The 25,565-nt window shown below is 37.9% G+C and overlaps 1 protein-coding gene and 1 long non-coding RNA gene across 6 annotated transcripts; one reads left to right on the forward strand and one right to left on the reverse strand.

Moving 5' to 3' along the window:
- Window positions 1–1,584: 1,584 nt before the first annotated feature.
- Window positions 1,585–12,624, forward strand: LOC308689031 (sterile alpha motif domain-containing protein 3-like). Of its 5 annotated transcripts, none has more exons than XM_081362580.1 (12): window positions 1,585–1,667; window positions 2,058–2,145; window positions 4,704–4,818; window positions 4,949–4,984; window positions 5,081–5,272; window positions 5,377–5,464; window positions 5,580–5,732; window positions 5,814–5,879; window positions 6,005–6,214; window positions 9,119–9,278; window positions 10,531–10,610; window positions 11,996–12,624. In XM_081362580.1, exons 2-12 carry the CDS (start codon window positions 2,064–2,066, stop codon window positions 12,284–12,286), a joined length of 1,473 nt encoding a protein of 490 aa, XP_081218706.1. In that variant the 5' UTR covers window positions 1,585–1,667; window positions 2,058–2,063; the 3' UTR covers window positions 12,287–12,624. The 5 variants fall into 5 exon arrangements, with proteins under 5 accessions (XP_081218706.1, XP_081218708.1, XP_081218709.1 ...); XM_081362581.1 differs by having other exon boundaries at window positions 1,588–1,667; window positions 2,058–4,617; XM_081362582.1 differs by lacking the exon at window positions 5,814–5,879.
- A 10,820-nt stretch (window positions 12,625–23,444) lies between these two features.
- LOC308687431 lies at window positions 23,445–24,281 on the reverse strand. Its single transcript, XR_014029745.1, has 3 exons — window positions 24,192–24,281; window positions 23,723–23,790; window positions 23,445–23,542 (listed from the first exon to the last, which is right to left on the reverse strand). It is a non-coding gene; the product is annotated as an uncharacterized lncRNA (long non-coding RNA).
- Between the last annotated feature and the right edge of the window lie 1,284 nt (window positions 24,282–25,565).

Here is a 25,565-nt window from a genome sequence, read left to right on the forward strand (position 1 = left end):
TAGAATCTGCTGTGGAGCTATAAGATCAACTCCTCTAGATGCTGTCAGGGTTGAAATGGGGGAAATGCCATTAGACCTGAGAAGAGAAAAGCTTGCAATGATGTATTGGGCTAACTTAAAAGGTGGTAAGAAGAATCATTGTACACGCGTAATACTAAATGACTGTTGGGAATACAAAAAGAATGGAGGAAATAGCTTTGGCTGGAAATATGGACAGTGGGTCAAGGATTATGGTATAGAGGATGAAGCAATTTGTCCTAACATGCCATTAAGTGGTGTGGCAGTGTGGAATATTACTGAACCTGTTGTTGAAATGAGATTATTGGAGGCTCGGGAAAAAGCAGAAGAAATATGCAGTAATAGTTATAGAGTTAATGTTTTTATGAGAGAAAACTTTAATTCTTTTGTGCAGATTTACACAGATGGATCTAAGGATCCAATTGAGCAAAAAGTGGGCATAGGAGTGTATATTCCCAATTTTAAGACAGAAATAAGCTTGAGGCTAAGTAACAAACTGTCTGTGTACACTACTGAGTTAACTGCAATTATAGTAGGACTACAATGGGTTGAACAGGTTAGGCCAAACAGGATTTTAATTTGCTCAGATTCTTCATCAGCTCTTAAAAGTATAAAATCTACAAAAAGTGATAGAGAAGATTTGTTAGTGGAAATTTATACTTTATTGTACAGACTGAAAATGGAAGGTATAACTGTATATTTTTGTTGGGTGCCAGCACATATCGGGATAATAGGGAATGAAACAGCTGATAAATTAGCAAAAGAGGCATTAAAGAAAAACGTGGTGGAAGTTAAAGTCCCTTTGGGTAGAAGTGAAATAAAATCTGTGATTAATAGGAAATTAATACAAAAATGGCAACAAAGATGGGAAAATAGCAGTACAGGTAGGTGGTTTTATAGTATTGAGAAATCAGTAGGGAAAAAGTGCAGTTTTTTGGAAGATATAGAAAAGAAGAAGTAATGATATCTAGATTAAGAATGGGACATACAGGATTAAACTCAACATTAGCATTAATGGGGAAGCATGACAGTGGGATGTGTAACGAATGCAATATTTTAGAAACAGTTGAGCATGTGCTTTTTAAGTGTGGTAAGTATGATGGTCAGCGTGACAGTCTTTTTAATAGTATTAAAAATAGGCCAGTGAGTGTTGTGGATCTTCTGGGGAAGGGTTTAAGTGACAATCAGATATATAGGGCTGTTTTAATCTTTTTGGAGGTTACAGGTATATGTTACAGGATATAGGAATATAGGGTCTGAGGGTGAGATGTATGGTGCCTCTGCCTGCCTTAGAGGCTGAGGAGCCCAGTGTGGAAGCTGGAGGAGCTGAACACGCAGCGTCAGCTGAAGCCTGGGCTCTGATCCTTTGGGGTGGGTGGGATATTCACCCCCCTTCAATAATTTTTTTTTTTTTTTTTTTTTTTTTAAGAAAGGAAAGGAAGGAAAGGTGAAAGAAAGAAAAGAAAAGAAAACAATACAGATTCATCACCCAGGTGGATAAAAAAAAATTCAGTAGGTGGCGGTAATGCTCCTATGGAGTAAACGGCCAGATAACTAAAAGAAGAAGAAGAAGAAAAGTGAACCGGGTGGAAGACGGAGGTGAATGATATGTGAATGTGTGTCGCAGTTTCACACATACTCAGTTTGCGGTGAGTATTTTTCCCAGGCCTATGTTAGAAGTTCTTAACTTTGGCCCGCGAGATCTATTTTCGTGCAGTTTTTAGCTCCAACCCAGAACAGACGAAGATCATGATTAGCTTGTTCAGGCATGTTTTTTAAGGGTTGGAGCTAAACTCAGCAGGAAAGTGGACACTGCTTCAGTTGAGAACTTCCGGCCGGTCTGTATTGAAAACTGCGTGTGCACACAGTTACAGTGCAGCGTTCGTCTATGTTTACTTTGACGCATGCGCTGGATTAAAGTGATAGCACATGGTTTAATTTAGCATTCAAATGTTCTAAAGCCAAAAAATGTTTAGGTGTGTTTAATGCATAGTTGGTTTGTGAAGTGTTATTTATGCTCTGTTTTCTTTTATCCCCAGATTACCATGGTTGATAAATGGTCAGTAGATGACACGTGCCACTGGCTTCAAACTATAAACCTCATTGATGCAAAAGAAAGTTTCAGAGGTAGCTACAAATGAAAATTTATAAATGTTCATTTTGTGATGTTGTGAAGTTTCAACTCACAAAGTTTCTAACTCACCTGCAAGTGCAACATAACCACCAAGCAGATTTTAGTGTTACCTGTGACATTGAGGGATGTTTTAGAAGATATAAAACTGTTGCAAGTTACAGAAACCATATCTATCGAAAGCACAGACAAGCTTTGCAACATCCCCTATTTGAAAAGGCTACTGTAGTTGAAGACGACAATGAAAGTGAAGAGGAGCTTCCTGAAGATGATCTGCTAGAGAACAACCAAAATTCTTTGCCTGGAATTGATTTAGAAACTGTGTTATTGGGACTGAGACAGCATGTAGCCCTCTTTATATTAAATCTTCAAGAAAAACATTTACTTCCTAAAGCAACTCAGGATACTATTGTTTCCAGCTTGGAGTTCATCTTGAAATTTTTCCAACAAAATTATTTTGAAATCATAAAATTCCACTTGACCAAATCTGGATTTAGACTAGAGGACCAGGAAGACTTGGATAACTTGCTAAATAATCAGACACTTATTGAAAGTGTGTTTGCCTATGTTCAGTCAGATTATCAACTTTTCAAATATTGCAAAGAACATCTACATTTAGTGGAGCCAGTTAAACACATTCTTGGAACCAATAGCCAGGGGAAGGAGGACACATTTCAGTATGTGCCTATCATTGATGTTCTGAAGACTCAGTTGGAGAAACATGACATATTTGAATCATATCGAAGAACCTGTGAACAAGCCCCAAGTACAGATTTTTTAAGCAGTTACACAGATGGAGAATTCTTTCATGAGAGCCCCTTTTTTGGAGATCCTAATATTGTAAGATTACATCTGTACACTGATGAATATGAAGTGGTAAACCCCTTGGGGTCTAAAAGATCAGTTCACAAATTAGCAGCTTTCTATTTTATGATTGGCAATCTTGAATCTAACTGCAAATCACAATTGAGGCATATACATTTGTGCTTACTTGTAAGAAATCAATTTATAAAGAAGTATTCATACAGAGACATCTTGCTGCCCCTGATTAATGACCTGAAACTGTTGTACACTGAAGGACTGCAGGTCAGTGTAAATGGTCAGAACATCAATTTGAAATGCGCTCTTGCCACTATTTCAGCTGACAACTTGTCTGCTCACAGCCTGGCAGGTTTCACCTGCTGCTTTAGCAGTGGACGGATCTGTCGCTTTTGTATGATCAGCTACAAAGACCTAAGGTCTCACGTTAACGAAGATGATGTAATAATCCGATCTTCTCAGGTACATCAGTACCATCTGCAAGCACTCAGGGAAAGTACTGGAATATCCAAACAGACATATGGTGTGGTCAGTGAATGCCCTTTCAATGAGCTGAACTACTTTGATGTGACAAAAAACTTTCCCCCTGACTTAATGCACGATTTTCTGGAGGGTGTGGTGCCTCTTGTGATTACCAGAGTTATCCAGGCATTACATTTTTTGCACATTGTCTCATTAAGTCAGATAAATGCTGAATTGGATGCATTTAAGATAGGGAGGAATGAACGGGCTAACCTCCCTCAGAAACTTCCACAATCTGTTCTAAAGAAAAACACACTCTCAGGGTCTGCTGCTCAGGTCTGGTGCCTCTTCAGGATTTTGCCATTTCTCATTGGACATTACATTCCAGAAGGTGAGGTGCACTGGGACATTTACCTGAAGTGTAGGGACATAGGAGATGTGATTTTGTCCCCCACCATACAAAGGAAAAGCATCCCTTTTCTAAGCCTTCAGATAGGCGAATTCCTGTCCTCCTTCCAGTCTGTATTCCCTGAGACTTTCACTCCGAAACTACACTTTCTCATTCATTATCCACAACTGATATTAAAGTTTGGGCCACTGAAACAGCTGTGGTGCATGAGATTCGAGGGAAAGCACCAATACTTCAAGCGATTAGCCCACAACACGTGTAACTTCAAGAATCTCAGCTACACTCTTGCCAAGAGGCACCAGTTAAGGCAGTGCTGGGAACTAACTTCGCTGGATTCCCTGCGTCAGGACAACTACACGGAGGGTGAACGGGTAGTACCTTTTCGAGCATTACCACTGGAGATACAGAAAGGTGTGATTGGAAAAAGTGAGGCAGAGGATGTTCAGGGTGACGAGAGGCTTGGTGTGTGTAGTTCTCTTATGACCAACAACGTGAAATACTGTGTGGGAGACAACTTAATTATAGATCTTGTGGAGGAGGACATCCCAATCTTTATGAAGATTGTGAAGATTTTGCGGTTCAGGGGTGCTTGGATGATCTTTGGCAAGCTGCGGATACCAGTAACATTTGAAAGACATTACCATGCTTTCAAATTGGAGGACCAGAAGGAGTGGATTCTGGTGCAGCCAGGGGAGGAGAAAGAATTTCATCCTCTTGACACATATGTGCATGATGATACTAAGTATATTACATTATACCACAGAGTGCAGTCTTCTAGGTAAATATATTGTACTTCTGTGGCATGTCTCTCTCTTATTTATTATTTCTTCTTTAGAATATGAAATATTTGGTATTTTTTTACAGAGCAGCAAATTGATGGGGAGACTCTGCTGGGTCTCACAGAAAGGATGGTGGAAAGACTTTTTCCTGTAATGAAACAACAGGTGACATTTATGAAGGAGCTTTGTAAGTTAAAAAAGTAAGTCTGTGTTGTTAAATATTAAACATTGTTGTTAAATATGCTTAATATAAAATGTTTAATATAAAACGAATGCTAACCAAGCTTAAAATCCTTATCCTAATTTATATTTTTATATTTCTTCAAACAGCCTGGAAACTGAAGTGCCTCACATATCTTGTACTCAGTATGTATCATTGTTTTGAAGTTTAAACAAACTGTGTTGTGGCAAGTAAAATAAAATCCTGTATAAAAGACTTAAACATTGTATTCATGTTTACAGACAAGAACCCTGTGAGAATGAGGGCTCATTTGTTGCCCAACCTTGGCCAGCAGTATACAACCTGCCTGTCTTTCCCCCTGAATTGCAAGCAGCTTTGCAGAGGAAGGATCCCGGCTTTAAGAAGAAGGACAAGTCTCACATCCGTGCATTACTGATTCAAGTGTTGTTTGACAGCATCACTAAGCACACCTGGTACAGTATTGTATTTCATTGTATTTTATAACAGTTAAATGTATTTTATGTTAAACTTGTTGGTTGTTGGGTACTGAAATAATATTTTTGATTATATTTCTTAGGTACCCAAATCATAAAATGTATGGAGATGTTCTGGGGAGTTTGATCACCCGCTTTCCATTTCTGAAGGATGGCAGCTCCTCTGGTTATGTATGAACTTATTGCAGTTCTTTTAATATTGTGAAAATATTGAGATCATTGCTCATTAAAAAATCTCACACAGAAAAAAAATCTATTTTAAAAGAAAGTATACATGTGTCTACAGGATACCTTGTTGGAATGCCTTAGAAACAAATTTAAAAAAGAAAGGATTCCCTTGGTTAGCTCATCGATCGTCCTGCAAATGAAGGAGAAGTATGGGATTAAAAGGAAGTGTGCTGGACAAACAGATTCTGAGGGACTTACTCAACAACAAGAGGCAAGTTCAGTTCAATAAATTTTATGTCGAAGGCAGATTAAATTTGTCTTAACATGTAACACATGTTGACAATTATTTCAGAGTGCAAAATGTAGAAGAGAACCATTGGATATAATGGCATATAAAGATTCTGCTTGTTCACAGGAGGTATTTGGTTTAGTGTTCCTTAAGTGATACATCAGTTTTTAAGATTGATGTTTCAATCTTAAATATTTTATTCTGTGACTTTGATTCATATTTACGTACTGCACAATACTGTCTTCCTACCTCAGATTGTATTGGACCTGGAAGTAATGGGTGAGGATGAGACGAGTTTCCGGGAACACATTAATGCCATCACCCTGGAGTTGCGTAAAAGCAATCCCAGTTACTCTGAGGTCAAGAACCGGATGAAGCGCACTCTTTTCAAAAGAGTACAGCTTATGGACAGGCCTGCAGCTGAAGTAATGGAGCAGTTTCCTTTTCTTGGAGTGCCACAGCTTGTGAGTAAACATTGTTACATTTTGTGCCAGGCAGATAAGAAAAATCAGTGTAATTATATTTCTGTGAATTAGAGATGTGACGGTGATAATATTCTCCACACCGGTTAATCGACTCGTGACAACACCGGTATTACCGGTTTCACCGTGGGGGTGGGGGGTATAGAGTGATGTATTTTTTTTTTTTACATGGCGCAAATTCATCATTCGCATTGAGTTTGATTGACATGCGATCTGACCAATCAAATTCCACCATTTTTGTGCGACAAAGCAGTCAGAAGTGTTATTTATTAACTTCGGTGGATTTGAACTTGGCTTTAACTGAGGCAATCTGTCACGACACATTAAAGAGCCAAAAAACGGTAGGCCTGTTTTATTTTTGTTTGACTGACCAAATTTGAAAGTTGAGACTTTGTTTCATATAATATTACCTGCTCGGTCCTGTATTTCAGCGCGTTGTCAGTGTCCTCTATTTTTCACTGCTTGAGATCATGTTGAGAACAATAACGCCCTATTTGAGGGTATAGGGCGCGATTTCGGATTCAACCACAGTGTTTTGAATGGTGGGTTCGTTATTCGTTATTATTCATGAAAAACGCAACAACAAAACGGTAGGGCTGTACTCAACCAAAGAAAATCTTGGTCGACCGAAGTCCTGAAATTTTCGACTAGAAATCGACTAAAAATGACGTTAGAAAAAAACCCCGTTAAATTAATTAGATGCGCACTTTGCGCAGGACTTGGTAGCCTTGTTGTCCGCCTAAATGAATTATAAATAAACATAAACAACTAGTAGGCTATTTGCAGTATATTAAATCGTTTTTGACCTAATTATTTTGCACTGAAATGAGTCTGACACTCGAGTTTGTCAGCTCTGACGGCGCTGCATCACGTGCACCTGCGCAATATCATAGCTTATGATTTCCGAAAATAGTACTATGTTGTCAACTAGTGATATCATCACAAGAACTGTTGAGGAATATGCAACATAATTTAGACAATTATTTTTGTCATATGTTATAATAAGTTATAACTGTCAGACGCTATCATTTCACCGTGCATGTCCTCGCACCGAGCGAGGCTGAACATGAGCTCAGCGTCGCAGCTGAGACACGAATAGACTATTAATATTAAATTAAAGCTTTTACTCTTAATAAACACAAAAGGCACGTCCACTTTAATAAAAAAAATAATATTTATTAAACAAACCAGATCAAGAGCAGAAACGAAATAAAGTGCATAACTGAAAAATAAAGCATCCTAGGCTCAAAACTAACACACCAACAGCACAGCACAATTGCGCATTAGGCTCCAAATAAAAAATAAAAAAGTTAGGTTATCACACTAAAACATTGAAATATGCAAATTCTAATATGTTCATATAGCCTACTCAAAACAGACAGGGCAAGCTAACGCAGACAAGTGAGCTTAACGTTACCACTTTTAGATGATATGTCATGTTTGTCGTCAAGCTGTGGAAAACTGTTGCTTGCAAACTTTGCATTCGACCTTTTTCATGTTATCAATTTTAACAAAATGCTGCCACACTGTCGATTTCTTTGTTGTTGACATGTTAGAAGAGGACTGACTATTAAACGCTCTCACAATTAAATAAATAATATTCAGCATCAAACCTTCTATGCTCGACGCTCTCTCTTGGGTTGGACTAATCCAAAAAAGGTGAAAACAAGGGGGGTGTTTTGAAGACAGACTGTTACAGTGAAACAAGGGTACTCTGAAAACACCCCCATTAGCAGTTAGTGCTTTCCACCTGATGAAATGAGCGCGCCTCAGCGCGGCAAAACTGATGAAATAAACGCGGCAGAAAATCGACCAATCAGAATTTTGGTCGAACCAGAACGTATCGACCAACTAATCGACTAATCGACTAGGGCAGTACAGCCCTACAAAACGGACATTTTGGCATAATTTGTGTGTGTTACGTTTTGTTCAAGGCCGAAAAGAGAACTCGATACTGACGCGTAGGCCTGTCGCGATAGTCGATAAATCAATTAATCGCACGATAAAAAAAATGAGCTCGATAATTTTTCCGGCCGCGTTAATTCTATTTGCATGCTTGTTTGTTTTCTCTCTCTCTCTCTCTCTCTCTCTCTCTCTCTCTCTCTCTCTCTCTCTCTCTCTCTCTCTCTCTCTCTCTCTCTCTCTCTCCCTACCTCTCTCTCTCTCTACCTCTCCCAAAGCGGCTGTTTACACCTGGCCACTTCATGCGTTTTTTCAGATGGGATAGCTATCCGATCGTGAAAAGACCAGGTGTAAATGCCCTCCGAAACGCATTCGAGACGGATTTGCGCATTCCAGACGAAACAAGTGTAAATGTATCTGGTTGTTGAAACCACATACCGGTATGTAAAGTGTACTCCTCCCAAAAATGCTTAAAAAAATAAACGTGTGAGAGCGTGTTATTATAGGCTATATGCAATGTTATAGTCAGATATGACGACGCTACTGGAACACGCATCGCCGCAGATGAGCAGCTGAGCTATTCATGCCAACGTGCAAACTATCGCACATCAAAGTGAAAGTAAGTCGCAGACGCTTAACACACAAACATCATCATTAAAAGTAGGGGAGCGCGGGGCACAACCTAACGCGGGGTTAGTTGTAACACGCTTGTTTTAAATACTTCCGCACATGCTTGGATGACGGAACTTTATTTACTAGTTGCCATATCAACACTATATAGAAAAAAAAAATCCGCCAAAATTATTTTCTTTTTGGAAGATATCCATAGACATTTATTAAACCATAGCAAAAGTAAATTTCTTAAGTTAATTTTTCATCTCTATTTTTTGTGTTTTTTGTCTCTATCTTTAAGGAACTTGTTTGGCTGAAAGTGTGTAATTTGGATATAAGCACCTGAAGTAATTGTACTGGTTTGTATTTAAGATGCTGCATGAAATGACAATGAGGTTTGGAACAGACTTGGCAAAGAACATGGAAACATCTCTGAATGAAATGGCCCCAAACATCATCAGGAGTGCAAAAGAAGGAAGTAAAAAAAAACTCTACGCCAATCTCATTGGACCAGCAGAGGAAATCACAGAAGGTAACAACACCATATATTTTTCCCCATCCAACCTATCTGTTCCATATGGAGTCCAGGAAGTCACCTGTGTGAGAAAAAACAACAACAATCCATGGCGACTGTTTTGCAATCTGTCCGCTCAGTTTATAAACCGTACTCACGAATTCTCAAACTGTTCCCTTGGTTTAACAAATCGTGCCCATGAGTTTCTAATCCGCGCTCTCAGATTTGTAAACCGTGCCTTCAGTTTTTGCAGTCTGTACCCACAAATTCATAAACCGTGCCCACGCTTTTGCAATCCGTTCCCACGGGTTTGTAAACTGTACTCACGAATTTGTGACTCACCCTACTTTTAGAAGAACACGTTGTTGACGAATCTTATTGTATATTGTTTTATTGTGTATTAAGTGAAATATCAAATTGTCTTAAATGCGTCTGCATGCTTAAAGTGATTCTCAATTGTAGCGGGTATGGGGTGGAATATACGTCAAGCAATTCGTCAAATATCAGTCATAATACAGGTTAGACAATAATAATAATAAAGTGCTAAGATTATCACAAATAAACAAAAGATTTTGATCTTGACAAACCCGTGGGAACGGATTGCAAAAACTGAAGGCACGGATTACAAATCTGAGAGCGTGGATTAGAAACTCGTGGGTACAGTTTATTAATCCGTGGGCACGATTTGTTAAACCGAGAATTCAGTTTGAGAATTCGTGAGTACGGTTTATAAACTGAGCGGACAGATTGCAAAACCGTCGCCATGGATTGTTGTTGTTTTTTTCTCACACAGGTGACTTCCTGGGCTCCGTAGTTCCATGCCCAGTATAAAGTTGCATTGTCAATGTAAAGGTTGTAGCTACTATAAATTGTATGAGTGAAAACATGTATTAAAATAATGAAAATATTAAAGGAATAGTTTACCCCAAAATAAAAATTGTCATCATTTACTCACCTCTTGTCATTTCAAATCTTTATGACGTCCTTCTTCAGAACACAGAAAAGATATTTTGAAGAAGGATGGTAACCGAACAACTATGGTGCCCATTGACCTGCATTGGTTTGGTGTCCATATAATAGAAGTGAATGGGTACCAGCATTGTTTGGTTACCAACATTCTTCAAAATATATTTTTTGTGTTATGCTGAAGAAGGAAAGCCATATAGGTTTAAAATGACAAGAGTGAGTTAATGATGACAGAATTTTTGGGTAAACTATCCCTTTAATTGATTTCTGTACCTAATATACAATAATTTGTATCTGTTTGTAGGTCTCGTTAGGAATGCTGCACTCATTTTATTGCCAGCACTATTTAAAGAAAACGCCAGCTTCCTCTACTGTGTAGATAGTGTAAGTATAGTCTTCTGTAGTTTCATTAACATTTGATGCACTTGACTTGAATTAAAGGAACTGTTCATGCAAATATAAAAATATTAGTCAGTTTACTCACCCTTATGCCAAATTTGTAAAAAAAAAATGTTTTTTATTAAATGTACCCTATAATTTACTCACTCTTCCTTAAGCCTGGAACACACCAAGCCGACGGTCGACCGTCGGGCAGTTTCCGTGCGTCGGCCGACTAAATCTTCTCGGTGTGTTCCGCACCGTCGGCTGAAATTGGTCCTCGTCGGCTTTGTAACGGCCGATTCAACATGTTGAATCGGCGTCGGTGAAAGAGGGAACTCTGATTGGCTCTAACGAGTCAGTGCACGAGAATAATAGCAAAACAGCGAGCAAAGTCAAAACGGTACAGATAGTTCGGCTGTTCTAATGTTACGTCATCTTACCTGAGTGTTCCTTGGCGAATATTTCAATATTAACACGAGAGGAGTGGAATAAAGAAAGTGTTTAGCAGGTTAGATATTCAAAACGGTAAGCGCGCACTGCTTTGTTTACGTTTGTGTATCTGCAGCCGGCAGCGTCCGTTTCTCTTTTTGAATGATGAATATAGACGGATATATCTGCAAAAATAGACAGTTGTCTCATTTACACGCAGGCGTAGAACACGCTTTCTAGCTGACAGTCGGCAGTAGTTCTCTCTGTGTGTTCAAGTGCAGCTTTTTACCCCGACGTGAGGCGACAACACAGTCGGCTTTCATCAGCGCTAGTTCGTCGGCTTGGTGTGTTCCAGGCTTAAGTCATAAGCTTTGTACTGTTTACACTGCTTTGTATTGTCATTGAATAGCACCCCAATTTAAATCATAAAATAAATCTGTACAACTCCAGGGGTTAATACTTGTCTTCTAAAGCAAAATGGTACATACAAATGGTACGTTAGTGAGATAAAAAGATAAAAATTTGCCAAGATAGGTTGCTATAATTAGACTATGTATAGATAAAGGAATAACATCCAATGGGGTGGCACATCAGCTCCACATTAATAATTATGAGTCTTGTTGGTTCTTGTGTGTCACGTGCTTAGCTGTCATATCTGTGTTGTGTCATGAACGATTCAGTTACAAGAACGAAAGAACCAATGAGATTCAAAGTAATCAAAGTGGAGCTGACATGGTAGCATGTTGAATGTTCTTCAGTCATCATTAATGTTGACATTCAAACACATTACAAAGCTTTTTATTATTAAATATATCTCAGATTGTGTTAAACTGAAGAAACAAAGTCCATACACATTGGTTGGCTTGTTGGTGAGTAAATTATGGGGTAATTTTAAGTCTATTTGATGACTTCTGTTAATTGGTGAAAAGCACTCAAAAGGTGAAATGTTTGTTTTACAGGAACCCAAAGGTCCTACACCAACCATAGTGTTTAACGGCTCTCCTGATCCCCTCAAGGCTGAAAGCGTCAGCATTATAATGGACAAAGTGAACATCATAAGAGAGGCAGACATCGACATGACACAGGCTGTGGAATGCCTGTTTGCAGTCTATTTTCTTTTCAATGTGCAATACCCGGTTGACATTAAGCACACAATGACTTTTATTCAAAAATATATGCTTAAACTAAGACAAGAGCATGACACAAGAACACCAATACCTGTACTGAAAATGTACAGTCAACTTGTGTGAATTGTAGTGCCATTTAATAGATGTTTTAATTGTTCATGTATTGATTTTATCTGCATTGTCAAATATCAAAAATTATTTGTTTTTCCTCATTTCAGAGAGACATGTAAAAGTGAAGTACTGTATATGTACTTAACAAGCTTATGAATGTTTATTGCAAAGTGAAAATTCTTAAATGAAATAATTCAAACTAAATGGTTAAATGTAAATGGTTAAATGTAATTAAACATCTTAAATGTGAAATTTGCTGTATAATACAGAGTATACAGAGGTGTAATTTTAAATATGACACTAATATTTTTGTAGAATCAATTAAATAAATTTAAACTTTTTTGAATTTTCTGGATTGTTTATATTTTCTTATTTAATAATAACTCGTTTAATGATAAAGAACCCTTAAATGGTTCTATTTAGAACCATCTAACTTGGATTCAAAGAACCATTTGGGGTTCTTTTTATGGAACCCTTTTAAATGGTTCTATATAGAACCATTTTGGAGTTCCATATATGAAGCGGGTGATAGAACCATTTCTGGTTCTAAATAGAACCATTTCTTTTAAGAGTGCAGAGTAATTATAAAAATTTCCTGCCTCTTCCAAGCTTTATAATGGCAGTGAATGGCCGTTCAATTAATTGATAGTTAACAGAAATACAGCAATTCATTGTTTGTTCATGTAAGTTCACAGTGCATAGGCCTACTAAAGTTAACAAGTACAATTTTTTATTTGAATGTGTTAGTAAATGTTGAAATTAACATTAACACATTAATATGCTGTAGAAGTGCAGTTCATTATTAGTTCATGTTAACAAGTTATTTTAATCAGGTATTGTATCGAAAGACGTTACAACTTTAATTTTAAAGAGCGAAAAGTCATGAGAAAAAGTCTTGGTTGAATAATATCATTTTTTGATAGAGTTAGATACATACAAAGATAAAAAGATAGGCTACATACAATAATGCACACGTATTAATGTGTTTATTCTTGGCATTTTTATATTATTATGATTAGTTGAATGATTGTGAACACAAATTAGGATTTAGCCTAGGTTTTTTGACAAACAGTAACACCGACATTGGACCGCGTCGCCTTAGGCTAATTCACAAATAGGCTACTACACAATGACAAACTATACTATTTTATATGTGTACGAAAGTGAGCTGTTGATTTATAAACAAAAACATCTTAATTTAAAACGGCAAACCAGCGAACTGCTATAGTAAGTTAACAGTTAAGTTAGCCTAACGTTACATTAAACTGTATTGTAAGTTATAGCAGTAAACTGAGGAAAATATTAGCTAGTTCAACCCCTTTCTCGATGAAACGAATAACTAAACGCATAATAACATGCAATATTGACACATAATGCTGCATATTTCATTTATATGACTTTAAAATGCCAAAACATCACCTGAATGTACACAGACGTGAGGAAAGCAGAGTAAAAGACGTCAGCTGGCCAGCGTCGCAGTCAAATTTGCGCCGTAGTCTCACTCCACCAATAGGAGGGAAGATGCAGAGCAACCTGAGGTGTAGAACGGCAGATGTTTGCCGCACTTGATTTCAGGATTCCTGTGTTTTTCCAAGTATAAGCCAAATGTTTACCACAAGTCGGTGTTTCTCACTGTGTGCCATAGCTCAACCACATATGGTCCTCATGTGTTCGTTGTTATCTGGGCCATATACCTCAAAATCAGTTGTGAACCAAGAGAGCATTTCCCGCAGATTTTAAAGTTATGGCAAAACAAATATGGCTACAATTTGGCCCATATCTGTTCAGCCATGCCACATCTAGGCCATATGTGCCAGATAATACCCACATGTGGCCCAAACGTAATTGCTATCTGGGTATTTTGTGAATTGTTCATTCCCGGTTGGCACACATTTTGCTGCCCTTACAAAAGTGCCGCTCTAGGCAATTGCCTAGTTTGCCTATATGGACGCGCCGAGTGTATCAGCATGAGTGTATTGATTCATTGTCCCTTCATAGTTTGCAAGAGACATTTAATAAACTGAGCGTATTTAATAAACTGAGACGTAGGCTATTTAATAAACTGAGCGTATTCATCTGTCAATATGAAACGCGACTTGGCCATTCTAATTAATGATCGGAAGAACACGTATCGACCACCGTCACTGTAAAATATGCACGTATGTCCATTTAAACTCGATTTTGGTCAAATGTGCATTAGGGACTGTTCGTTATTTATTTAAGGGGCCACCGGAGGAGTTTTGAGATCTGTTGTCAAAAAAGACATGACCCTCCCTTCGCCAGCAATACATTTTTCTATGACCCTCCAAAATGATTGTGAAAAAAGGCATGACCCTCCCCGATAATTTATTGATTAGCCTACTTCTGTACTGGTTTCCCAGCTAACAAAAAGACGTCCCTAGAACGTCCCTGAACGTCCTCTGCGAACGTCCTCTGGACGTCTTCGTGTAGGGTTCTTTAAACGTTAGCAGGACGTCGCGGGGGACGTTCGCAGGACGTTTGCAGGACTGTCATGCGACGTCCCGAGGGACCTTCGTGGGACGTTTGGAAAACATTCGGGGACCTTTACAGAACGTTCATTAGAAGTCCTTTTCATCCTTTTATCCTTTTATACTAAGCAGTCTGATAACACAAAATTGAAACTACCCAAGGAAAAAACACACAACAAGGAATATCAGGAAACAAAATACCTTTATTTAACAAAAAAGTGCGTGTATGTTGTGTATGTGTTTGCGTGTTGCCAGGTTTACAGCTGAAACGCGTTATTACTCCTCCACATCTGATTCCACTCGTATGCTTGGAACCTAAAACAAAGTAAAATAAAATTTAAAACTTTAGGTCTATACAGCAATTTTTTAAAGATAATTTAAATATTTTTAAATAAGCTACAGGGGATCATTGCGCCCTATAGATTTTATTCACGAACACATTGTGGTTATAGGCTACTTTATTTTAAGGTGTCATTGTTACAGTGTAATTATATATTTAAGTAATATCGTGCTACTGTCTGTTTGCACACAAGCACAGAATCATAGAGATTTATGAATTTGGGAAGTCTCCTGGTCTGGCACGAGTTTATGCTTTCATTTTGCATGCTCTACACATAAATGACCCTTTACGTGCCGACGAACCTTTTTTAGTAGCCTATACATTTATAAAAAAATAAAATAAAATAATAAAATAATAATAAAAAAAACATTAAGCTCTTCCTGGGTATCGAACCCTTTTTTAGCTATATGATACGCACTTTTTGCGTGCATGTGCGCACTTATTTAACGTAGGCTACATAAGATATGATGGCTATATGGTAGGCCTATAATTCGTTTGCAAAAAAAATAAAAAAATAAAATGGTATCCTCTTTTTATCTGTTAAAATATAGCCTATATATATATATATATATATATATATATATATATATATATATATATATATATATATATATATATATATATCCTATTAACAATTGACAACAGTATATTGACAGACTTGTCATTCGTTGCCAGACATGTCATTGCATTGACAGACATGTCATTCGTTGCCAGACATATACATTATATTTGATTAGACACAATTCACAAGAATCATCTTGATGCCAGAGGTGTCACCAGGCCCTTTTCAGGGGAACTAAACTTCTACCTAGCCCCCATAAAAAACATGTGATTAAGTGTAGGCTACACAAATTCGTGTTCGCTTCAGTTTTGTTATAATCAGACCAGATGATTCAGCACGTACTCCATCTTCCATCCGCAGCGGCGCCAAGCAGAGCGCACGTTAGAAACAGAGGACAGGGGTGTGTGATTATCTGAGCCTCATTGGTCTGTCACATGGTCTGTCACTGCTCGTCAATGTTAGAATATTTGAGATGACCAATCAAATCAAAGTAGGCGGGCTTTATGTTCACAGGAGAAGCTGATGAGCGCGAAATTTTAGCAGGACGACTCGACGCTTCTGTTTACGAGATGTAAGTAGCTAAACTAAACATTTCATGTTTGACAGTTTTTAGGTCATAAATGTTAAACTAATTACCAAAATAAAATGTGTTATTTTTCTGTACATACGCAGTGTTTATTAGTTCGGCAGCAGTTCAACGTGCAGCATCGATTTTCAATGCGACGCAAAACAGTCTTTGCCTTGGAGAAAAGATATGCCTGTAAGTTTATTTACTATTTGTAAACGATCTTTAAAAGTATTATGAGGTAACATAATATTTCCTCTCGAAAATAAGTTTGTGATTCAATACGAAAATGTAAGGAAGTTTTCTATCACATGCAATACGTTACGCACGTGCAGATTGTAGTGCACGCGTTTATATTTATATCAAACGTAAAGTTGTAATTTCATTTCTTGTTTATTGTATTTCAGTTTTACAAAAAGAAAAAAAGGATCACATTCTGGAAAGGATTACTGCTTCGTGTGTGCAGTGCAAGGACAGCATACGAACCAAGAGAGCATCGCAACGTGTCCAAATGGTAGGCTAACCCCAGCTAACAAAAAAAGGTCCCCAGAACGTCCCCTAAATGGCCTGTGCGAACGTCCCCCCGAACGTCCCCATGTGGAGTCCGCTTGATGTCCCGCGGACGTTCGCGAAGACGTCCTCCGTACGTTCAAGAGGACATTCACAGGACCACCAGCGGCCATTCGGAACGTTTAGGGGACTTTCGCGTTTAGTACCCTGAATATCATTATATTTTATTCTACTTCTGGCTAACCAAAGAAAACACACACGTTGTAAGGAACAAAGTAAATGTATTTTATTTGAACAAACGTGTTGTGCTCTTTCAGTGTGTGTGTGTCTTCAAACGCGCTGGCAGCTGTGTGTGTGTGTTTGTCCGTCAGCTGTGGGGTTAGTCCAGCAATTCTTCCCCTTGGCATCTACCTAAAACAACAAAATAAACACATTCAGTAGTATTATGATTGTATATGTCTATATAATATATCCATATATGTTAAATATAACGTCGTCTCTTCTCATCATAACATTAACGTTAGCTTCGTAGTGTTAGCATACGGTTTGCAGCGGTACACGGCAGACAACTTAAGCAAACGTTTTAAAAGGTAACATTTTCATATAATTTAAAGATGGACAGTGGTTACGGTAACTAATGTATACTAATTTAAAAATTAAAAATACCTTTTAGACAGACGAAAGAGAAAACACAAGGCCGTGTCTGAGGAGGACCGTTATAACTGTCACTACAGCTGAGCGTTGCCATGGATACATGGTGCGTACCATAAGGAATGACGTCACTCGCTTAGGTGCACTTGATCGTCACTTGCTTGTTTCTCCCCGTGTAGCTATATTACACTCTTTTTTTTGTTATTTGAGCTGCATGTGCTATCAGTCAGAATAATTGTGCAATAATTAGAATAACATTTTTCCTAAAATAACTTCTTTTGAATAAAACCAGTCACCTTCGCCTGACCAACAGTTTGATAATTTAGGATAGGATCCCAGATAGCACACGTACGTCGGGCCGACGTTGGCCCGATGTACAAAGTTCCATCGGCACGATGTCGCTCAGAGATCGTTTGCTCATCGGCAATATGTCTCCTCGACGTCGGCCTTTGATCGCAAATGATATCCGGCCGATGTTTGAACGATGCAAAGCTGTAAATCTTTTGGCAGCTCTGCATGGGTTTTATAGGACCTTTATTTATAGGTCGGACCTTTCGGGCTACTCTTTACATTAGACACCATGCGCTGCGCTTCATTGACGCACGCACTTACGAACACACACACACACACACACACACACACACACACACACACACACAGAGCGGAGATCGCGCTGCAACACTCACTCAGCAGCACAAACTGTAGTCAACATTGCCCCGAGACTTAAATTGATAAAATAGCTTTGATACTGAACACATGCAACTTTCATCCCTCAAAATGGCCATATTCAAGAAAAAAAAGTGGAGTAGTTTTACACTTCCATCTTACCTCGCACTCTTTCAACGTTAAACTGATGAAACACATGCTCTGCTTCTGTGAACAGTAAACCCCGCCTTCTATGATTTGATTGGCTATCTATTTGGATGGTCTCTGTAAGGTAGACCAGCCTAAAATGTAACTTTTAAACGTTTTTGCCATCCTAAAAACAGAGCGGAGCAAGAATTTCCAATATTGAATTTCCAGTTTGGCCATTTCTAACTGTTGACATACTATTGTTATTATTGACATAATTTATACACTGCAAAAAATGCTTTTCTTACTTAGTATTTTTGAGTTGTTTCCAGTCCAAATATCTAAAAATTCTTAAATCAAGAAGCATTTACTAGAGAAGTAAAATGACATAAGAAATTCTATTTTGTTTTCAGATAAACAGAGTAATTTAAGTAATTTTTGCTTAAAACAAGATAAATTGTCTGCCAGTGGGGTAAGAAAAAATAATCTTGTTTTCCAATTGAATCAAAGATTATTTTTTCTTACCCCACTGGCAGATAATTTAGCTTGTTTTAAGCAAAAATTACTTAAATTACTCTGTTTATCTGAAAACAAAATAGAATTTCTAATGTCATTTTACTTCTCTAGTAAATGCTTCTTGATTTAAGAATTTTTAGATATTTGGACTGGAAACAACACAAAAATACTAAGTAAAGCATGAAAAAGTAAGTAAAGAAAAGCATGTTTTGCATTGTAGGACATGTCCCCCTCAATGTCTATGTACATATATACAGCCCTGGAGTTACTTGACTATCCAATATGAAAAAAAAGTAGGCTATACTGACATTGAAAAATATCTTCTTAATGTTGTGTGTAACTGTCTCTAGTATAATGAACAGACACCATTCAAGTTAAGACATTTTAATGACACCAGAAAGACCTCCAGGAGAAAAGGGATCAAAAAGGAACAGCAACAATGTAGAGAAGGATTCTTCCTGGCAACCTGTAACAGAGTGAAAAACATTGAGAAAAAGCAGTTAGGACTAAAGCTAAGAATAAAATTGTCATTACACTGGATAATATAATTAAAAATCTAACAACAATCAAAGGTACATCAGCTGGCAAACCATTTAATAGTTTAATAGGTTTAATAGTCTATTTAAAGGGAATGATTGTGGTGGGGAGTTTGCTCAAACTATGGCAGCGATACAGCGAATAGTTGTTCTAAAAGACGGCGCCGTCCGCGGAGTGCTTTCAAAGGCCAGTGAAAGTATACTGTCAGTTAAGCTGTAAGTAGATGCCAACTGTTTCTCATGGGTTCGTATGGTATTTAAAACATTTAAAGGGGTAAGTCTGTGATTTTATTGCCATCCGAATCCATAATGTCAGTGTTTTTTCTCACTCAACCCACGTACATTTCTGAATTGCTTTAATAAAGAACACCGCTTTCTCACATAACACAGTGAAGCAGCCCCTGCACGAGTGAATAATTGATTCTCGAGCCACCGATATCAGCAGATTCAGCAGCATCGCCACGGGCAGCACTGGGTAACGTCACACGTAAGAAGGAATATCTTTAGCAGCTTTCTAAGGTATGGTTCGGGGAACACGCCTATAAATGGTATACCTTTAGTTAACCTGTTAAGCTGCAACCTCACTTTTGAAAAATCCCCAGAAATGACATTCCCAAACTGAAACAGATACAGTTCATGAACCCTTTGTACTAAAAGCACAAGTATGATCTCATATGAAAGCTGACACCTGGCAGTTTATTGTAAATGTAGAATTAATTATTGTCATAATGAAAAAAATTGTTATAAATAGCTTTCTAAGGTATGGTTCGGGGAACACGCCTATAAATGGTATACCTTTAGTTAAGTTATACCTTAAGAGTCTTCGTAGCACGCTAAGAGACAACGTTATCGGGAAACGCAGCCCAGGTATTTATGAATGAGACACTGAATTAATTTGTTTTAAAGTGTTTGAATTAATGATTCAAATTAGGGCCGCAACGACGCGTCGACGTCATCGATTACGTCGACTATGAAAATACGTTGACACGCATGAAATGCGTCGAAGCGTCACATTCATTATTTACGTTTAAATATCGAGTAATGGCGGCTTCTGCTCCCGCTCATGGTGAAAATGACAGACCACGATCATCCAAAGTATGGGAATACTTTAAACTACGGCCGAACAGAAAGGTGTGAGACCTGCACTCCCGCGGGACCCAATGCAACAGAGTGCGGCGCGGGAACATAGATCTGATGGCTGAGTGCGGGCGCGGGCGGTAATGCACTCGTGTGTGTGCTGGTTGCGGGAGAATACAACGATTCGCGGGACTCCCGCAAAATTCTAAAATCTAAAAACGAATAAATTGTCATTCATCTGTTGCACAAAAGCAACAAGAACAACTAAAACAAAATGGAAACGATTTACTGGCCAGAGTCTATATCTATTTATAACATGTTTGCAGCGTTGAACAATGTAGCCAATCACAGACAAATGTGTTGGCTTCTTGAACGCTAATCAGATGCATTTAAAATAGAATCCCCTCACCGCTCAAAATGGACTTTTTGTTCAGTGCTGAATTCTGCACACTGGCAAATCATCTGATTATAGCAAACAAAGTGTAGATATTATGAAAGATTCATTGTGCACCCAGTTTAATTTATAATAACAGAGATTTGTGAGATCGCGATGAACTGAGATGTCAGCTTTTAGAAATTATTAAGGGAGAAATCCGTCCCGCGCAGGTCTCTAATGTGGACTTTAAAAACAAACGAATAACGTTATATTTACATTAACAGTAGCCTAGGCTGCAATCTAGTGTATGTGAACCTTTTTGCAGATAAACACAAGTGCATTTTCGGACAAGTTAATGGACAAGTTAATTGAGTAAATCATACTCCCACTACGGTTATTAATAACAGACTATAGTAAACACATTTCCTAAATAGGCCTGTGACTGTATCTTACGTTTTATGAAATAGTACCATTAGTTAAAAATAAAGTTTAAAATGCTTCCTGTGCGCATATTTCATAATAAAATGACAAATACCCTTTCTGAAATACAATTTATTTTGTCATCATTCATAGATTTCATGTAAAATAATATACAGATGCACTACCCTCTTCAAAATACAGCTGATATATTGTTGTACTTATTTATTGGAAAGTTTGCCAATGGATAAATCAACTAATCCCAAAAATAATTATTAGATTAATCTGAAAAATAATCGTTAGATTAGTCGACTAATCGAAGAAATAATCGATAGATTAATCGACAACAAAAATAATCGTTAGATGCAGCCCTAATTCAAATGAGTATCTTTTTTTTTATATAGACTAGAACATGTTATTCTGATGTATGTTATCGTGATCTCCATTTTAAACAAAACAAAAACGATTTTAAACCAAATAATAGATTCTCAGTTTACCCTGAATTAGGGGCCGTTCACATATCACGTCTAAAAACGTGTGGAAAGCACTTTCTCCTTTCTACAAGCGCTTGTGCTCCCGTGGCGTCTGTCGTTGCTATGCAACCATGAACTGCGCTCTCCATGATGATGAGGAAGTATCAGCAAAGGATTAATTGATTTCTAGCCCTTGCATTAGCTTTACTACTAGATATATTTATAGAGATGAGAAATAAAAACTCGCCCTGTACAGCTATGATCAGCTGTTCGGCCAAGTTTTCCATGTTGTTACGGAAAGGCCAAAGCTGATCGGTTGGTTTTTGTCACATGACCTGCGGTGCGCTTGTGGCATTCTGAAAAGTTGAGATGTTTTCATCTCGCTGTAGCATATGTGCGCCTGGAAAAACGAGCACGCCGCATCGCATGAGCGTCACTTCTATTATGGTATTACCGGTGTTGTCACACTTTGATTAACTGGTCGGGAAATATCCGAACGTATGACTTACAGAAGGTACAATTAACTAAGAATGTTTCAGGAAACACGTATTAACGATAAGGTACAGCTTAAGGTATAACTTAGGAATGACGTAGCACTAAAAAGGTTTCGAGAAATTCAGCCCTTATCATAATTAATAACGTGTTTCCTGAAACGTTCTTAGTGTTGCGCTTTTATTGAGCAGGTCATGCAATAACATAAATGAGTTATTTACACCAATAATGTGATGCGGCTGCTGGGCAATCTGGTGAGTTTTGGAGGTGGAGCATTGAAGAGAGGGGTATGTTTGTTTGGGTTCATTCCAAATATCAACAGTGTCCAACAGCGCTTTTGAAATATCGCTTACCCCACCTTAATATCTGGCAGTTTTGTTATGTCCATATATAGTTGCCATCATCTGAAGTCTTCACAAGTGAGGCTGGATCCAAACTGGAGCTGCTGTAATCTCTAGTGAACTTGCTGAGCATCCTGAGATAGAAACAGGGAAGCAACAGGAGAAAGATTAGCATAGCTGCAGTTCATATTATTTCAGGCAAAAGATGATCATGTGCACATTTTACTATTTCATCACATATTAACTGTAAAACAAGATTATGAGATGTGTTAATTGAATGCTTGGCTAAAGAGTTGTGTCTTTAGTCTAGATTTAAATTGGGAGAGTGTTTCTGAGCCCCGAACATTATCAGGAAGGTTATTTATGAAAGTAAAAGAGTAGCAAAACTCGAGAGCATGAAGATGTGAATTTGAGAACTTGTCCCCTGTAAAATACAAGTCCAAAGTTGAATTTAGAGATTTGCACTCGCAGAACGTGACTTAACGCATAGACAGTGATATTAAAATAAATAAATGATAACTCAGTAAACACCATACTAATTAAAAATAGACTGCTATGTACAGTTAAGCGTTTTCCTCACATAGAAAACTGGTAGAAAACGCTTGGAGGTCCCATGGCATGAAAATTTCACTTTATGAGGTTTTTTAACATTAATATGAGTTCCCCTAGCCTGCCTATGGTCCCCCAGTGTCTAGAAATTGTGATAGGTGTAAACCAAGCCCTGGGTATCCTGCTACACCTTTGAGAAAATGAAAGCTGGTAATAATCATAAATGTTTCTTGAGCGTCAAATCATCATATTAGAATGATTTCTGAAGGATCATATGAAGCTGTGATGCTGAAAATTCAGTTTTGATCACAGGAATTAATTACATTTTACAGTATATTCACATAGAAAACAGTTATTTAAAATTTGTTATATTATTTCACAATATTATTGTCTTGGTGAACATACGAGACTTCTTTCAAAACAATTTTTTTACCAACACAATTAGTGTATGTTTGACATTAGTGTATGTTTGAAGTTTTACTTACTAATCATATTGTTCATAGCACCTTAGAGATGATGATCCGAGATGATGATCCGCCCAACTCTGCTAAGGTGGAGCCCAGGGCATCAACATTTTAGGATCTAGGAACACAACAAACCATTTGTCACAGAGCCAACAATATTATTATATAATGGCAGGTTTATTACAAGTAAGAAGCTATAGCTAAGCTATATTATATATAAGCTACAGCAGAGGTGAAATGCTTTTCTGAGATGAGTTTCTGAATCTATTTGACCTGCATCTGGGCATGGAGTACCTACGGCCTGAGGGAAGTAGCTTGAACTGGCAGGACAAAGGATGACTAGGGTCAGCTGCCTTCTTTGCCACTCTGTTGGAGTAAATGTGTGAGAGAGGGGGAAAGTTAATGCCTGCAATCTTGCTACATGTCCTAACAATACTCTCTAATCGTTTTTTGTAGACAAGGAACCAAACCAGCAGATAAAACAGAAGGTTAAAACAGACTCAATAAAACAAGAATAAAACATTCTCATCAAAGTGGGGTCAATGTTAAAATTCCTCAGTCTACGGTAAAAATACATTCGCTGGTGGGCTTTAATTGGCACAAACAGCATCAGTGTGTGATTCAAAACATAGCTTACTATCAATTATTGTGCCATGGTACATGTATTCTTGTACTATCTCAATATTGGCCATCAATGATAGTGAGGGGAAGAGGGGGGCTCTGTTTCCTAAAATCAGTAATTAATTCTTTAGTTTTGGATTTACTACCTGTATTTCCTACTTCTCCGGCAGCAGCTTTCTTCAGAAATGTTGAAGTCGTGGAGCTTTCCCTCTGTTATGGGTTATTTTGTTGCTGCTGAAATCACAGAACATTTTTTTTATCAATTTTTGTTTACCACTGAGCTAGTTTCAACCAATTTTATCACTCCATGTAAGTGACGTCACCGATTACATACGTTTATGTTTACGTTTGTGTAAAATAAATTAGCTCACTTCCAAGTAAAACCTTTACAAAACCTCTCATATACACAAAAGAGGTGATTAAAAGCCCAAACTTTCATAAACAAAAGCTCAACCGAGTTAACTTTACGTTAGCTTAACTTACCTCTTCTGAAAACGGTTCAGATGCTAACGGACTTTTTCCAAAGACACAAAGCCATGTCTATAAAAGTAAATATTCAACATAAGCGTATCAATTACAAGTAAGAGAAGTGTTAAGAACAGTTGTGTGTATTATCCGTGTGATTTTAGAGACTAATATCACCTGAAAGCAGTGAAAACAACAGCGAGAGAGGGAGTTTTCCTGCTTACCAGTCGCAGTGGTCCCGCGGCGTTTCCATGGCAACTCTGCGCCGCGGCCGCTCCAGTGTTGAAAGCGACTTGAAAGTTCACGCGCACAACGCGACATCGGCCTCCCGTATAGTGGGCCGACCAAAAGCCGACGTAACGGAGCTGGGAAATAGAGCACTGTCGGACAAGAGATCTGCCTACACCTGGCCGACGCCTTTGCGATGTTATAGGGAGGGAGGCCGACGCTCGATGTTGGGCCAACGTCGGCCCGACGTACGTGTGCTATCTGGGATAGGACAGTTAGGATAATTTTATGTCTTACCTGTGTTATTCTCCACTTTCTTCCCAGCAATGTGCTTTTCCATTCTTCACGTTTTACTTGGCTGCCGTTTTCCTCAAGTCGATGCATTCTTTTAGAGCTCCTGCATTCAACCTTATTTTCTTCATGCATGAATAGCCTATAAATTGTAGCTTATATATGACCCTGGATCACAAAACCAGTCTTATGTTGCACGGGTATATTTGTGGCAATAGCCAACAAAACATTGTATGGGTCAAAATTATAGATTTTTCTTCTATACCAAAAATCTTAGGATATTAAGTAAAGATCATGTTCCATGAAGATATTTTGTACATTTCCCACGAATCCCACCTTAACCCTCTGATGGTCTTCGTTTAGGAGTCATGTTCGTGGCCAGATGTATAAATCTCAATTAAAAAAAAAAAAAAACATTACCCATAAGACTGGTTTTGTGGTCCAGGGTCACATATTAAAATATGATATTTGAATCAATTATCATATTTTGATGTTTAAATTATAACGCTGAAAACAGTCTTGTGATTTGATTACAT

The sequence above is a fragment of the Scardinius erythrophthalmus genome (assembly GCF_964197995.2).
Source record: "Scardinius erythrophthalmus genome assembly, chromosome: 3".
Lineage (NCBI taxonomy): Eukaryota > Metazoa > Chordata > Actinopteri > Cypriniformes > Leuciscidae > Scardinius > Scardinius erythrophthalmus.

Excerpts from the sequence above, each read along its gene's own strand:
- LOC308689031 (XM_081362579.1), top strand. The coding sequence starts at position 2,156 with ATGAAAATTTATAAATGTTCATTTTGTGATGTTGTGAAGTTTCAACTC.